Source organism: Loxodonta africana, chromosome 11 (assembly GCF_030014295.1).
Source record: "Loxodonta africana isolate mLoxAfr1 chromosome 11, mLoxAfr1.hap2, whole genome shotgun sequence".
NCBI classification, from domain to species: Eukaryota; Metazoa; Chordata; class Mammalia; order Proboscidea; family Elephantidae; genus Loxodonta; species Loxodonta africana.
This window is the reverse complement of record NC_087352.1, coordinates 24,418,615-24,433,470: the sequence shown is the minus strand read 5'-3', so window position 1 is coordinate 24,433,470 and position 14,856 is coordinate 24,418,615. Positions and strand designations below refer to the sequence as shown.

Below are 14,856 nucleotides of genomic sequence, written 5' to 3'. Positions count from 1 at the left end.
TTTTCCAGATAGAACAAGCGAGTCCTGGAGAGGCCCTGTATGTCTGGAGGCCACTGGCCAGTCACAGGCAGATCCATGAGGGTAGGGAAGGGAGGAGTGTTTCTGAATTTGTTCCTTGGCGTCACAAGGAGACCTAGTCACCATTTTCCACAGAAGGAAACTGAGGCCTGGATCTTGAATGAGGGCTAACAAGGCTGAGCGGTCACACATTTGAGGGCCAGGCGTCCAAGCCTTCAAGGTCCTTCTAAATGGTTTTTGAACCTCTGAGCCCAACAAGCTGGACACAGGTCATATCCAAACACAAAATGGCGCTTCATAAAAAAAATCAGATCCATTTCCGGCGCCCACCGCACTGGCTGTGAAGGAGGGGCACGCGGAGACAGCGCATGTTTATTTGGACACACAAAAATCAACGTATCTCATTGGTTGGAAGGGGTTAGTCCCGTGCTGGTTCTGGTCCCCATTGGTCCTTCTTCATTCGTCCTCGCCCCATCCCCCCCGTACCGCCCTCTCTGTCAAGGATTCGCTCCTGAGTCTTTTGCTCGCCATCCCCCGAACGCGCGTCCCTATTGGTCGAAGGGCCCGCCATCCTCCATTTAAAAGCCCCCCCCCCCGAGTCCCGCCTCCTCCTACTCTGCCCCACCGCCCAGAACGGCCGTTACTGGCGTGCGCGACCTCCTGGCTCTCGGAGCACGCGCACGTACGCCGGGCCGTAGCGGCGTCCCATTCAAACGGCCCAATCAACGGCCGCGTCTCCTCTCACGTGACCGTCCCTTTTTTTTTTTTTTTTTTTTACTTTTTAGCCCCTCCATTCTCCGCGGTTCCCCCGACCCCGATACCCGCGCACCACCATTGGCTGGCCAGCTGCGCGCCCCCCTCCCCAACTCCTCTCGCCTTGCCTCGCAGTTTGCGGCTGGGGTAGTGAGAGGGTTGAGCGTCGCGGACCGTGTGCGCTGACGTCACGGGTCAAGGCGCGGTGCTGCGGTACGCGGGGGGCGTGGTCTGCGCGCTTATATAAAAGGGCCTTGCTGCGCGCGCGGTGCGCTTAGTACGGCCGGGCAGCCGGGGCGATTGGAGAGGTGGGCACGGTGCTCGGTGGGCGTCGGAGCCAGCGGGAAGCGGAGTGGGGCCGCCAGGGCCGCAGCGGCAGCTGTTGGGCCCCCCGCCCCGGCCGGCGGCCCGAGGAGCGCAGGAAGGGGGTCGGGGGGACCCGCCCCCGGCCAGCCGCAATCATGGTGAGCACAACTGGCTAGACCTGCGATGGACTGTGGGGGCTTCCGTGGAGGAGGTGGCAGGCTCTCCGGAGGGATGCGAGGGCCTTCCCTGGGAGATCCTGGGCCAGTGATGGGCCCTAGGGGTTTTCTGGAGGCGGGGCAGGGACCTGGGCGGCCCACAGGCCCCAGAGAGCAGAAGGCCTTGCTGTGCCTCTGGAAGGGCTGCGGGCGCTCCGAGGCCTTCCCCCTGGGTGTCACTGGCAGCAAGGACGTTCCGCTGCCGTTTCCAGACCCAGGCCGGGGCCTCGAGGATTGCTCAACCAAAGTTAGGTGGGGAAGGGGGCCAGGGTAGGCCTCGGGCCTACCTGGAGCTCTTGGGGGTCCATGCAGGACTACAGGGTTTTGGGGTATTTGTGCAGATGGGACCATTCAGAAGACTTCTGCAGGTGCTGCCTCCATTTCTAATGGGAGGTTAGTGTAGGGCAGTGATCCTGTAGAATTCTCGGTGGGAGCCTGGGGACCACAGGGTCAGGAGCAAGGCAGCCACCTAATCCTGGATTCTGCAGGGGGTCCTGGTCTCCTGGTCGCTCACCTTCTTCTTCCCTCCTTGCCCAGAACTCCAACGTGGAGAACCTGCCCCCCCACATAATCCGCCTGGTGTACAAGGAGGTGACTATGCTGACCGCCGACCCACCAGATGGCATTAAGGTCTTTCCCAATGAGGAGGATCTCACCGACCTGCAGGTCACCATTGAGGGCCCTGGTGAGTGTCAGAGTGAAAGAGGGAGGGGCTGTGTTCTAGAGTTCTCCATGTTTATAACAACTAGAAGCTCCCATCACAAGTTGGAGATGCTGCACTAGACAGGATCCTCACACGTTCAATCCCATGGTGTTCATGGTCTGTGGGTTGGGACACCATACATGACACATAATGCAGTGTTGTGGAAATTCCTGGGTGCAGGGACAGTACGTAACGGGGGCCTGGCCTGGGTTGCAGGTGAGGCTGTTAGAGGTAGCTTTTCTAAGATCTGATGGACAGGTGAGGATTAAGCTTAAAGGCCTGAAGGGTGGGCCTCATGATTTCAGACTAGTCTATACTGCTTCAGTGTCAGTGGACACTGGGGATATGGCATTGTGGAGGAACAGATAGTAATCAGATGGGCACCAGTGATTATTTGATTGTGCACAGTGTAAATTATATTTCTTTTGGTACGTAAATTTCAACAGCTTAGTAATCCTAGATGTTACAAGAGGATGTGATGTGGGTGTCCAGTCAGGAGGGGTGACCATGGGGAGGGGTTGGGGGGGCAGGGGCGGCAGATGGACCTGGTTCTGCCAAGACCCTGAGGCAGACAGAGCTCAGTTGCTGTTGCGTAGGAACAGATTGAAGCATTTTAGGGGTACATACATTTAGGGCCTCGTGGGCCAAGGTAAGGAGTTTGGAGAGGAAGCCTTTGTGGGGTTTAAAGCAGGGGTATGGTGAAGGTCTACAGGGTTCACTTTGCCTGGAGGGGGGACAGGAAATGAGATAGAAGCTGGGCCAGTTAGGAAGCCAGTGACTCCTGGCACCCAGGTGACAGGGCAAGTGGCTTGGACAGGTATGGGGAGAAGGGTCGGATTCAGGGGGACAAGAGGCAGGCTGCTGGTGGAGTGGAGGTGGGGAGTGGCTGTGGAAGACAGCACAAGGTCAGAGCAGCTCCTGCATGTTTTGGCCTGAGCAAGTGAGCGAATGCAACGATGGTTGACCAAGGCGGGAGACAGTGAAGCTGAGTGAGTTGTCTGGTCATTTGCCTGGGGGACGTTTTCCCAGAAAGACAAGTGGGCGCATTGGTCTGGGCCTCCTGGGAGCCACCCAGGGCTGGGGTGATACCATGGGGGAGAAAAGAGGAGTCTCAGGTGGAGACTGGTAAGGGCTACGGGTGAGGGTCAGTGCTGATATGAGAAAGGCGGCCCCCTGTAATCTGGCTCTGTCCCTGCTCTCAAGAATACCCAGTCTGGTGGAGAAGCCAGGAGGACCACTTGGCTTACAGCTAGACAGTGGAGGTTTACTGCCAGCAAAGGTGAATCCCTGACTTTGGCGGTTTGTGGGCCTGGGGGTCCTGGGCCTCTTGATCAATTCCCTGTCTCCACACCAGAGGGGACCCCATATGCTGGAGGCCTGTTCCGCATGAAGCTCCTGCTGGGAAAGGACTTCCCCGCCTCTCCACCCAAGGGCTACTTCCTGACCAAGATCTTCCACCCCAATGTGGGTGCCAATGGTGAGATATGCGTCAACGTGCTCAAGAGGGACTGGACGGCGGAGCTGGGCATCCGTCATGTGCTGCTGGTGAGTGGGCTGGGCCCGTCTACTGCCCGCCAGTTGGGTATCCCAACCATTGGAACCACGGGGCTCTTTTACTTTTGTTTTTAAGTTAATTCTGAGATACTTAGGCATTTCCACATAAAAACCCAGGTTGCCAGCTTTTCTGGAAAGTTCTGGAAGTGTTGGTAGTACTGAGCTCAGGACACCAAGTGTTCTGTACAGGTTTTGTGGTGTCCAGTGTCACCCTTCTTGTGGAACAGAATCCTAGATCCTGGGACAGATTTCTGAACAGGGTGGAAATCAAGCATCTGGTTAGGTGCTCGCTCTTGTATTGTTCAGTTTTTGAGATATAATTCACATACTGTAACGTGTACTATTTTAAAGCATACAGTTCAGTTGAGTGGTTCTTGAACACCTTCAGGAGATTTGTGCAGCCGTCATCACTATCTAATTCCAGAAGGTTTTCCTAGACTGGTGGTTCTCACCCGGAGATGGTTTTGCCCCCTAGGAGACATTTTTGGTTGTCACAGCTGTGGGGCGTGGGTACCGCTGGCATCTAGTGTGTTGAGGGCAGAGATGCTGCTCTCACCATCCTACAGTGCACAGGGCTCTCCACCCAGAGAACAATCTGGCCTGAAATGTCAGCAGTGCCAAGAGTAAGAAACCCTGGACTACAGCACCACCGAGATCACCCAGCCCGCTTAAAGCATTTAAGTCACCTGCTTCTCTTCTTTCTCCACTCCCCAGCTTGCTTGCTTTATTTATTTGTTTGTTTAATTAATTAATTTTTATTGTGTATTAAGCCCAGCTTTTTAAAAAATAAAAACTAAATTACTAATGAGCCCCTGGAACAGATGCCTGAGGTGTTGGTAGGAGGATAGGGAACTGGGGTTTCCTGCAGGGCATGGGGAACCTGATCGGCCACAAGGTAAACAGTCCCCAAACCTTGCCTTCTTGTCTGCTCCCCCTTGCTCTCTCTGGGGTGCCAGGGAGGCTGCTGAGGGATGGACAAACATTGCAAGTAACACTAGGTGTTCTCTGTGATCTTCTGGGGCCGGGAAGGTGGGATTCCAGTGGGGGCTATGAGTATTGTCAGAAGGAGCTGAGGGAAGGGGAGCCAGGCCTCCAGTTAAGGGGGGCAGTGATAGACTTGGGGCAAACAGAGTAGGGGCCGGTATCCTGGGTTCCTGATCACCTGAGCCAGGTGCTTTGCATGTATCATCTTGTCATATCCTCACAACAGCCCCATTGCCCCTGTAACTGTCACCGTTGTATCGATGAGAGAGGTCACACCACCTGCTCAAGGCCACATATATTCCTGGGGGCATCCTAGGTTGCTGAGGTCCCTTTTGAAAGGACAGTTAGGGGTGGACTGGGTGGAGAAGGGGCCAGATGCCATGGGTTAAGGGCCAGGACCCCATCTTGTCTCCACCCACAATCTCGAGATCCCAGAGGCTGCTGCACGTCTGGCTTCTGGTCACACCTCCCAGACGTGAATTCCACACTCTCTGACCCTCAGTTTACCCCTGGACTGCAAAAGGCTGAGGGGTAGGTATGGAACGGACTTGCCCCGTCCTGGCCCAGCCCCTTGGCCACCCTCGAGTATCACTCAGGCTGCCCACTGGCCCCCTTGCATCTTCATGTGGTCCAACCACGCAACCTGTGACTGGGCCTGGGGCTCCTGTTAAAGCCAGTGACAGCTTTGACTTGACCTTATTGTAGCTTTGTGAAAAGATGGGGTGCATTGTCCCACTCGGGTTGAGCAGCCCTGGGACAAGTCCCTCTACCTCTCCTGTCCTTTATTCGTGATCCGGGGTCCCAAGGGGCTGTGCAATCACTTTGAGCTGCGCACAGCGTTAGAAACCACAATGGGGCGCAAACTGGGGCCAGCTTGCTCACTGGGAGGGGGGCCTCAATTTTTCCCCTCACTCAACAAGGGTCTTTCAGAACCAGGGACATTAAGCCCCAGCCCAGGCATGCCTGGCGCAGCTTTTAGTTTCACAAACATAAACGAGCTTCTGTTCTGAGGCTGTTCAGGTGCCAGAGAAAGAACTGAGCAGAGATGAGAAGGAAGAGGGAAGGAGCAAGCTGGGCTGGGATCTGGGGGAATAGTGTTGAAGTGGAGGGAACAGCCTATACAGAAGCCCTGAGGCTTGTAGAGCCCTGTGAGTGGCTGCTGTCCTGACCCGGCCCTGGCCTCTCTTCCACAGACCATCAAGTGCCTGCTGATCCACCCCAACCCTGAGTCCGCACTCAACGAGGAGGCTGGCCGCCTGCTCCTAGAGAACTATGAGGAGTATGCGGCACGTGCCCGCCTGCTTACGGAGATCCATGGTGGTGCTGGCGGGCCCAGCGGTGGAAGGGCCGAGGCTGGCCGGGCCTTGCCTGGCGCCTCTTCGGCCTCCTCCACCGACCCCTTGGCCCCTGGGGGCCCGGGTGGGGCAGAGGGTCCCATGGCCAAGAAGCATGCGGGTGAGCGCGATAAAAAGCTGGCAGCCAAGAAGAAGACGGACAAGAAGCGGGCACTGCGGCGGCTGTAATGGGTCCTCCCTGCCTCCCCCCTACTCACCTGCATCCCCAACCCTCCTGTCCCTCTGCTCTGTCTCTAAGTTATTTAAATTATGGCTGGGTGGGGGAGGGCGTGGGGGGGAGCACTGGGCCTGGACTTGTTTTTCTAAATAAAGTTGGAAAAGCAGCTGTTTTGAGGATTTGAGGCCACGTGTATCCCAGCTGCTCTCTGGAGTCACATTTCCTGTGAAGGAAAGCCCTTACCTGTGTGCCCCAGCCTGCTTTTGGTGGCCTCAGGGTCCTCCCCTCACTCTCCTCTGAGATGGGCATGTGGGTGGGGCTGAGTCCCTCCCTGCCCATGGTGGCACGTGAGAGGTGCAAAATCTTGCTTTTCTCTAGTCCTGTACTAAGCAAGGGTATGTCACCTCCCTTGAGGCCCCTGTTGGATTTTCCCTTGTAGCATCAAAGCCTGTTCTTGTATTTCTGTAAAACACATCACAGAAACAACACCTAGCCTAGCTCACAGTTTCTGTTCACGCTGGGCCAGGATGAGCTTCCTCCACTTAAGGTTTCACATGCTGAAATCAAGGTGTCCATTGGGCAGCGATTCCTTCAAAGTCTTTGATGCTCATGGGGTTGCTGGTAGATTATGGTTCCTTGTGGTTGTAGGACATGCAGGCCAGGGACTGTTCCGTACCCAAAAGGTGCCTGGAGTTCTTGCCATATGGTCACCCCCCCCCGACCCCCACGTTCCCTCTCAAGCTTGAGTCTGACTTACAAAGGGCTCTGTCCCTTTTAAAGGGTCCCCTGATAAGGTCAGGCCTGCCCAATCTCCCAAAAGGTTAACTCAACTTCCACTGAGAATGGCTTAAACACAGGAGTAATATCCCACGATGCAAGTAGTCCCCAGCTTACAATGGGGTTCCATTCTGATGGAACAATCGTAAGTTGGTTCTGACGTCACTTTTTTTTAGGTTTATTACCTGGTAACGTGGCAGTGTTTTAAACAGTAAGTAAATCATAATATTGAACATCCACAAGTGAACATCTGCGAACGATAACATGCACTGCAACATCATATGTACTACATACCGCTAATGGTAAGTGGGAAAAAAGTCCTGAGTGCGATTCATCGTAACTCAAATACATGATAAATCAAGAGACTGTATTTACAAACTCTCAAGGGGAAGGGATTGCACAGGGTATGCACCCAGGGGACAAGGGGGGCTTGGACCCCAGTTGAGCAACATGCCACAAGGTTAACCTTGGACCAGTAGCATCCCTTCATCCTCATCTGCAGGATCAGAGATGAGTCACTGTGTGGGGTCACTGTAAGTGGGAATCGACTCGACAGCAATGGATTTTTTTGTTCGGTACCTCTTAGAAGCCATGGAGGTGCAGTGGTTAATTACAGCACTTGGCTGCTAACTGAAAGGTCAGCAGTAAGAACTCACTAGTCACTCCGTGGGAGAAAGATGAGGCAATCTGCTTCTGTTAAAATTACAGCCTTGGAAACACTGGGACAGTTCTCTACTTGAGGGTCACTGTGAGTCGGAATCTGACTCAACAGCAGTGGGCTTGGGCACCTCCCGGACTGCTGAAAGGTCAAGGGAGGGCCACCTAGTGAGTCTGGTGTTAGGGAGTCCGCAGGGGTGGGAGGGAGAACAGGTGGGTCTTGGGAGAATAGAGGGAAGAGGCCAGAGAAGGCTGCTGGAGGGTTTTGAGATAAGGGACACATCACAGGCTGCTGCTGGAGAATGACCTGTAGGGGCAGAGGTAGGGACCAGCCAGGGGGCAGGTGAGGGCCAGGGGCTTGTAGGGCAGTAGCATTATCATACTCCTGGTCCAGCAGGAGGTAGAACACACTCCGGGAGCCCTTCTGAGCCAGGCCCAGGTTCCTCAAAACATGCTGCTGGCTAGAGACTGGGGCTTCCCTACCCTCTGGGCAGCTTTCCCCTAGGGACCTTAACTCCCCTCCTACCAGGGAACAGCTCAGGTACCCCACTGCCTGTGGGATCCCTTTGCAGATGCACAAGAGTCCAGGGACAGCTGCAGCCCAAGTGCTCTGCCCACCTCTTTTCCACACCCCAGGATACTTAATACCTCACCAGGGTGGGCAGGGAGGGAAGAGTTCTGCAAGTCCTGGGAACACTCTGAACCCTGACAGTGTGGGCTGGGCTGGCCCAGATCCCAGCTTACTCCCTCCAGGTTAGACAAAGCACCTGCCCAGTGGATGGACTGCCTCCAAACCACCCCAATTCTTGTGCGGGAGTCTGAGTCACCCCACAAGGGCCTAGGGCAGGGATCAGCTAAGACCTTCTGCAAAGGGCCAAATGGCAAGTGTTTTCTTCTTTGCAGGCCATATGCTGACAGGCTTGCAACCCTGCCATGGTGGAAGCCATAGATGCCACGTGACAAGCAGGTGGGCTTGATGCGCCCCACAAGGTGCAGAGTGCTTAACTATGGCCTAGATCTCCATTCAAGGAACTTGTTTTAAAAGATTAGTTGTCACTCAAGGCCTTAAATTCTGTCATGTTAGTGAGGAGTGGGCTGGTTTCATGGTTCTAGAGGGTTTTCCTTATTTGATCTGCATGTCCTAATTCATCACATTGACCAATCACCTCTGCTCAGCTTAATTCTTAAGAACCACACCTCATAGCAGCACCTAAGGTTCAGGAATCTCCACCTGGACTCGCACCCCCAGCTCCTGATGACAGCTTTTCTCTGCTGTTGTACTCTGGGGCCAGTGATCTGGATGGACTTGTGGATGGGGACTCCTAGGAAGAAGCCAAGGTCCCTGCAGGGGGCTCAGTTGGAACCAGGACCCCTTCCTCCCAGGGCCAAGCCAGCCTGACCTTCCTGGGCAAGCTGAGAACCAGGGGCTGCTGCTGAGCTGCCGGGAGCCACACAAAAGGGAGGCCCAGGCAGTGGAGAAAATTTATCTTTATTGCTCTGGGGGAGGCTGTTCAGGAGCTCTTGGTGGGGCGGGTCCGCTTCCTCTTCACCATCACAGGCTTCTGGCTGCGCAGGATGGCGCTGGCTCTGCGGATGGCAGCCTAGGGACAGGAGGTAGGCTCAGCAACAACCAGGGTGCCCTCACCCTACACAGCTGTCCACACCCAGCCTTGCCTTTTGGCCCCTGTGGGGTAGATGTCTGAGGGGGTATGAGGGGAAGGCCCTTCCCCACAGTACTGGCCAGACTCTCCCAAACCAGCCATTCAAGCGTAGTCCACTGATCTCTCCCATCCCCAAACACAGCTCCTGGGTAGTGAGAAACACAGGGCACCTCGGGGTTCACCCACTGGGCCCCGCTCACCATGCGCAGATCGGGGCGGTACTTATTCTTGCGAATCATGTGGCGGATGCTGCTCAGAGTGGCCCGGGCGTTCTTGTTAATGGTGGTCCGCACGTAAGAGGTGGCTGGCTTCCGCTGGCCTGGGAGGAAGGGGTCACCCATTGGTCAGTGGGACTGTGAAGCCTTGGGTGTCCCTCCCAGGTGTAAGGAGGCCACCTGACTCCCCTCCCCTCCCCCAGCCTCCTCAGGCAGGACCAGCAGCCACTCGACCACTCGAGTGGTGATCACCTTGGGGCAGGGCAGCCCTGGGCACTTCTCATCCATCTCATCCTCACGGTAACCCTAGCACAGCAGCTACCTCCACTTTCCTTGAAAGGATGAAATGGCCAACATGGAGGTGACAATACTCTTATTCGTGGTCACATGCGTAAAGCATGGTTGCAAACTTTGGAATCTAGGCCACCTGACCCCAAAACTCCATGCTACAGGTGAAGCAGGTGCACTGTGCCGGCCAGGTCGTGAGCGCACCAGAGCATTAGTAGAGAGAGAGACAAGCAAGGGTGCACTAACCATAAGCTGGGACACAAAAGTCTTTGTAAGTTCTCTCTTCTTTGGGGTATGTTTAACTCTAGTGGGAATGCTATTTCAACTTACAAATTGTATGTTAAATATACTTCAATTTCTTTAAAAAAAAAAAAAAAAAGGCAAGACTGCAGCTCTGGCCTTCTGTCCCCTCCTCCCCAGGGCCTGGAGTAACAAGAGAGGGTACTGAACACAGGGTGTGAGGAAGAGCCCTGGCCCTCATCTGTGCTAACAGCAATCACAAAGAAACAACCTCCCACGCCCCTGCACACCCACCTGTGGAAACACCTCCCTCCCTTTCTTGTGCCATGGCCACCAGACTCCCAGTCAAGACCTGAAACCAGGCAGCCCCAATGGGGGCTGCAGTTAGAACCCTGTGCTCCTGGTGACAGATGTCTCTGCAGAGCTCTCTTCCAGAGGACATGCCCCACCTGCCATCCCGAGGCTTTGATAGACTTGATGGAGTTCCTTAAACCCAACCCCTAAAGTTGTTAGGTGCCTTTGAGTCAATTCAACTTATACCAACCCCGTGCAAAAGAGCAGAACCGCCCTATAAGGTTTTCTAGGTTGTAATCTTTACAGGAGCAGATGACCAGGTCTTTCTGCTGTGCAGTGGCTGGTGGGTTCGGACCTCCAACCTTCTGGTTAGCAGCCAAGTGCTTAACCACTGTACCACCAGGCCCCAAAGTAGGGACTGCTATACTCCTCACGCCAATCCAGTCCCTTAAAACACAAGGAAAGCCACCCTTTTCTTTAGCAACCCAAGAGAGGAAAACAAGGTTTTCAGGACCCAGCACGTCAGAACTCAGAAGTGGAAGAACCTGTGGCAGCTAGGACCAAGGAATGTTCCTGAACAAGACCTGAACGGAAACCAGCCCCATGCAAGCATCTGGGAAAGCCAACTCATTCCTACATTCTCAAGCACAAGGGTGTAACGGGACACCCCATGACTCAACTGTTAGCCCAGGAGATTCCTGCCTCCCAGACCTTTCCCCAGCCCACACACGCTCAGAGACCCTAAACAAGGCCCCACCTGTGCCTAAGTCAGTTTATAAAGGAGGTGCCCAGGACCCTTCTCTGAATCCACACACAGGCAGGCTGGTGGTCAAACTAAACCGCTTGGTTCCAAACCAGCCTGTAATTGCTACATGTGGCAACTAGAGTGAGACAACTGTTTGCCTCCATTCTCATCTGTGAGGTGGACACATCCACCTCCATCTCAGATTTGAGAATTTAACCTGAAAATATCTCATCATCATGTACTTTAATTCTCACAGCCACCCACTGAAGTTCACGTTCCAACAGCTTCTCCACTTTACAGATGAGAACCAGGCTAAGTGACCTGTTGTCCCAGATGGAAGCTGGCCTCCCAAGCCAATATCCTAACCCAGGTATTCTCAAACTCTGGTAGAATTACTCCTGTTTCCTGAGTCCCTGGGGCAAAAGGGGGCCTGATGTCCATGTCAACCCAGGGCCAATGCTCACCCGATCTCCGCTTCAGGACCACCACGACCCCTTTGCCATCTGCTGCCGGCTCCACGCCCACAGTCTTGCGGTGAATCAGCCCGTTGTAGCGGAAGGAGTTGCGGGCTTTCAGGTTATTGGGCTCCTGGGGATGGGGCATCAGGATGGTGAAGAGGAAACTAGAGATGCGTGGGGGTCCTTCCTCAGGTCCAAAATCAGGGTCCAGGCCCCCTTCTTCCGGAATCCGGGCCCCCAGAACCCATCACTCTCAGACCCGGGAGTCCTGGGCCCAAGCCTACTGCTCCCTCAAACCGCGAGTCCCGGCCCGAACCCTTCCTCCCTCAGACCCAGCGCTCTGGGCCCCACTTACAGTGCTATACGTCTGCTTGTTCCTCTTGATCAGGAAACTGGAGCAGTTCCGCACAACCATCCATTGCAGATGTGCTGACATGGCGCCAGCTGCGAAGAAATGGGACACGTGAACGATCTCAAGCGGAAAAGTAGGCCGACGTCGTATGATTGGGAACTTGGGTGAATGGGGAACCCCTGAGTGCAGACAGCAATCTAGAACTGTCATGCGGGGCTGAACTCAGGCAGCCGAGACTAACTGCAGGGCATGGTGGGGGCGGGGGGAGAAAGTAAGACCACAGTGATTTCCGGCGGAGGGGCTGGGAGGCAGTCGAGGACCCTCCGGCCTCGGAGGCGCGATGGGAGAAGCCGGGCGGGGGAAGGGGGCAGAGACTACAGACGGCGGGCACCAGACGGCGACCACGCCGGGCGCACGGAACGAAGCACTCTAACCTCCTCTCTTCGCGGCTGCCGGAGACGGAAAGAGGCAGGCAAGGGGCGGGGCGACTCCTTTAATACCACACACGCATTTCCGCTTCCGCTCTGTTCAAGCCTGTGAAACCGCCTGTCCCCGCCTCCTCCTTCTCTCTGGCACCGCCTCCAAGGTCGCTCGGTAATCTTCGGCTATTTCCGCCAAAAAGACGCGCACTGCTCGAAAATCCCTGGAACTCTTTGGATAGGAAACGGAAGGCGAGTTCCCCAGACGTAGAAAGTCTCTGTCCCGAAGATCCTTCGGGAGTTTTCGGAACCTCTCGGCTGGATTTTCGAGTGGTCCATTTAGAAAGCTTCGAGTTCCCCGAGTCCCATTCCACAGGCGGCTCCTTCCAGTGCGCTTGGCACTATGCTTGGCATATGATGGGCGCCCAATAAATAAATATTCGTTTTATGAATGAATGTTTGAATGAGTTAAACCAAAAAACCCAACCCGCTGCCGTGAAGTCGATTCCGACTCATAGCGAATGACTTAACTATTAAGTCTCGCTCAAGCGTCTTCGGACACTTCTGGTCTTCTTTCGTAAGCCCTCGACTGTTCCCGACGAAGGCACCCAGGCTCGTTCGGCATTTTCGGAACTCTCCGGAAACGCTCTCCGCCGTGGCCTCCGCTTTCCCTTATTCGCCCATGCCCGCTTCGGGTTTGCTCGGTCCCCATTCGGCCACGCTCGGAAACCTTCGGCTAATCCCAGCAACTTCCTCTTAGTTCTCCCTCCCCAGGTTCCTCCTAAACTGCTGAGTCTGGGGAGAACCTAGGCGGAACCTCCTTGCGGGCTGCCACCCCAGGGGAGCATAGATTTCCCTAAAGGGCGAGTTGTTTGGAGGAGAAGAAATTTACACGTGAAAGCTTCTGTTCAATTTAGGGGTTCAATACGCGCCCTGCGCTCCTATCCCCTTTCGCCCTTCCAGTCCCCATCACCCCTTCCAGGCTGCCCTATGTTGTGTGCCGTCGAGTCGATTACGACTCATGGTGACCCCATGTAATAGAGTAGAACTGCCCCACAGGGTTTCTTCATGGGAGTCGATCACCAGGTCCTTCTTCTGCGGAGCCCCTTGGTGCGTTCGAACCCCTGACTTTTCGTTTAGCAGCTGACCGCTTAACCATTGCGCCACCAGTGTGCCTTCCGATATGTTTCATCCTCCATTCAACTTCCTGGAAGTTTATTTTCTTTTGCCAGAGTCATCCTTAAGGGCCAGGGACGGCGCCTGTTGTAGTTCCGTGTCCTCAGTAGCTGGCACTGGGGATGCCTCAAGGGACTCTTACCAAAACAGCAAGAAGGACAATGCCTTATACCACCTCCGTTTGCGCACGTGGAATGGTGATGACGTCTGGGAACTCCAGGGCCTCCTTGTTGGATCCATCTCTGTGCACTTGGGCTTCACCCACAAGGAGTCCTGGACAGTTCAGGGGCCTCAGGAGAAAGCTTCTGAGCAAACCTGAGTGCCCTGTGCCACCTCCGTTGGAGCTCTGAATCTGATGATCGGTGAGACCCACCAATCTCTGTGCCTGTGGTTTCATTCATTATGAGGCAGGCACGCAGTGACAGAAACAGAAAGAAATTCTCGGCTCCTGCTGAGTCCGCATTTCCTTTGATTCTAGCACTCTGACTTCATTCCCTGCATCCCAGAGTTCCTTGGGGTACAGGTAGGTGTCTTGTCTGTTTTTTGTTTTGTTTTGTTTTGTTTGCCTTCCCCTATCCCCACTATAGAACCCTGGTGGCACAGTGTTTAGGAGCTCAGCTTCTAACCAAAACGTGGGCAGTTCAAATTCACCAGCCGCTCCTCGGAAACCCTATGCGGCAGTTCTACTCTGTCCTATAGGATCACTGTGAGTCAGAATCGACTCGATGACAAAAGCGCTTAGTTGTTTTTTTTGTTTTGTTTTTAATTTATCCCCCCCCCCAAATTTTTTTTTATAGGTTTTTTTTTTTTTTTTTTTTATAGGTGCCTGGGTGATGCAAACGGTTCTAATCCACTCAGCTGTGCTGCGGAAAAGGCCTGGCGACCTGCTTCCCGTATAAATTACAGCCAGAAACCCTACGGAGCACAGTTCTAGTCTGACACACATAGGGTCCCCATGAGTCAGAATGGACCCCACAGCAACAGGTTTGGTTTTTGGTATCCCTACCACCAGGCTTGGCGCATAGGAGGCCTCAGGAAGCTGCACTGCACAGTAACAGCGCCCTGGTTTCCCGCAGTGCCCTATGCTGCCTCCTTTAGGGCCCCCTGGATTTTGACTACGTGTTGCTTCGGGGTGCAGGGGCCCTGGGCCACCCATATCTGCGCGCCCGGCTGCTCCAGCACAGAAACGACCTCCAGGGAGCCTCCGAGCCCGGCCCGTGGGCGCTCAGGTGACCAGGCGGTGCCTTGCATACCTGGCGCAGTCCACTGACCCCGCCCCGGGACAGGCCGCACCCGGAACCCTCTCGCGGAGCCAGCGGCGGCGGCGCAGGGCCATGGCGGCGACGGCGGCGTGCACCCCGCCGGGGCCGGCGCCCGGAGCCCCATCCCCGCCGGCGGCCGCACCCGCGCCCGCGTCAGGCCTGGGCCGCTGCCGGATGGCGTTGCTGCTGGCGGTGGCTCTGGACGTGGCGGGCATGGCGGCGCTGCTGACCGGCGTGTTCGCGCAGCTTCAAGTGCGCGGCCGCGAC

At 55.2% G+C, this 14,856-nt stretch overlaps 2 protein-coding genes across 2 annotated transcripts; one reads left to right on the top strand and one right to left on the bottom strand.

Annotated features, from left to right (window-relative positions):
• The first annotated feature begins 1,049 nt into the window (after positions 1–1,049).
• UBE2S (ubiquitin conjugating enzyme E2 S) lies at positions 1,050–8,173 on the top strand. Its single transcript, XM_010586620.3, has 4 exons — positions 1,050–1,235; positions 1,830–1,977; positions 3,350–3,540; positions 5,727–8,173. Exons 1-4 carry the CDS (start codon positions 1,233–1,235, stop codon positions 6,054–6,056), a joined length of 672 nt encoding a protein of 223 aa, XP_010584922.1. The 5' UTR covers positions 1,050–1,232; the 3' UTR covers positions 6,057–8,173.
• Positions 8,174–8,951: 778 nt separating this feature from the next.
• Positions 8,952–12,267, bottom strand: RPL28 (ribosomal protein L28). The gene is made up of 5 exons (XM_003406865.4): positions 12,167–12,267; positions 11,736–11,824; positions 11,387–11,510; positions 9,341–9,459; positions 8,952–9,080 (listed from the first exon to the last, which is right to left on the bottom strand). Exons 2-5 carry the CDS (start codon positions 11,814–11,816, stop codon positions 8,991–8,993), a joined length of 414 nt encoding a protein of 137 aa, XP_003406913.1. The 5' UTR covers positions 11,817–11,824; positions 12,167–12,267; the 3' UTR covers positions 8,952–8,990.
• Positions 12,268–14,856: the final 2,589 nt, after the last annotated feature.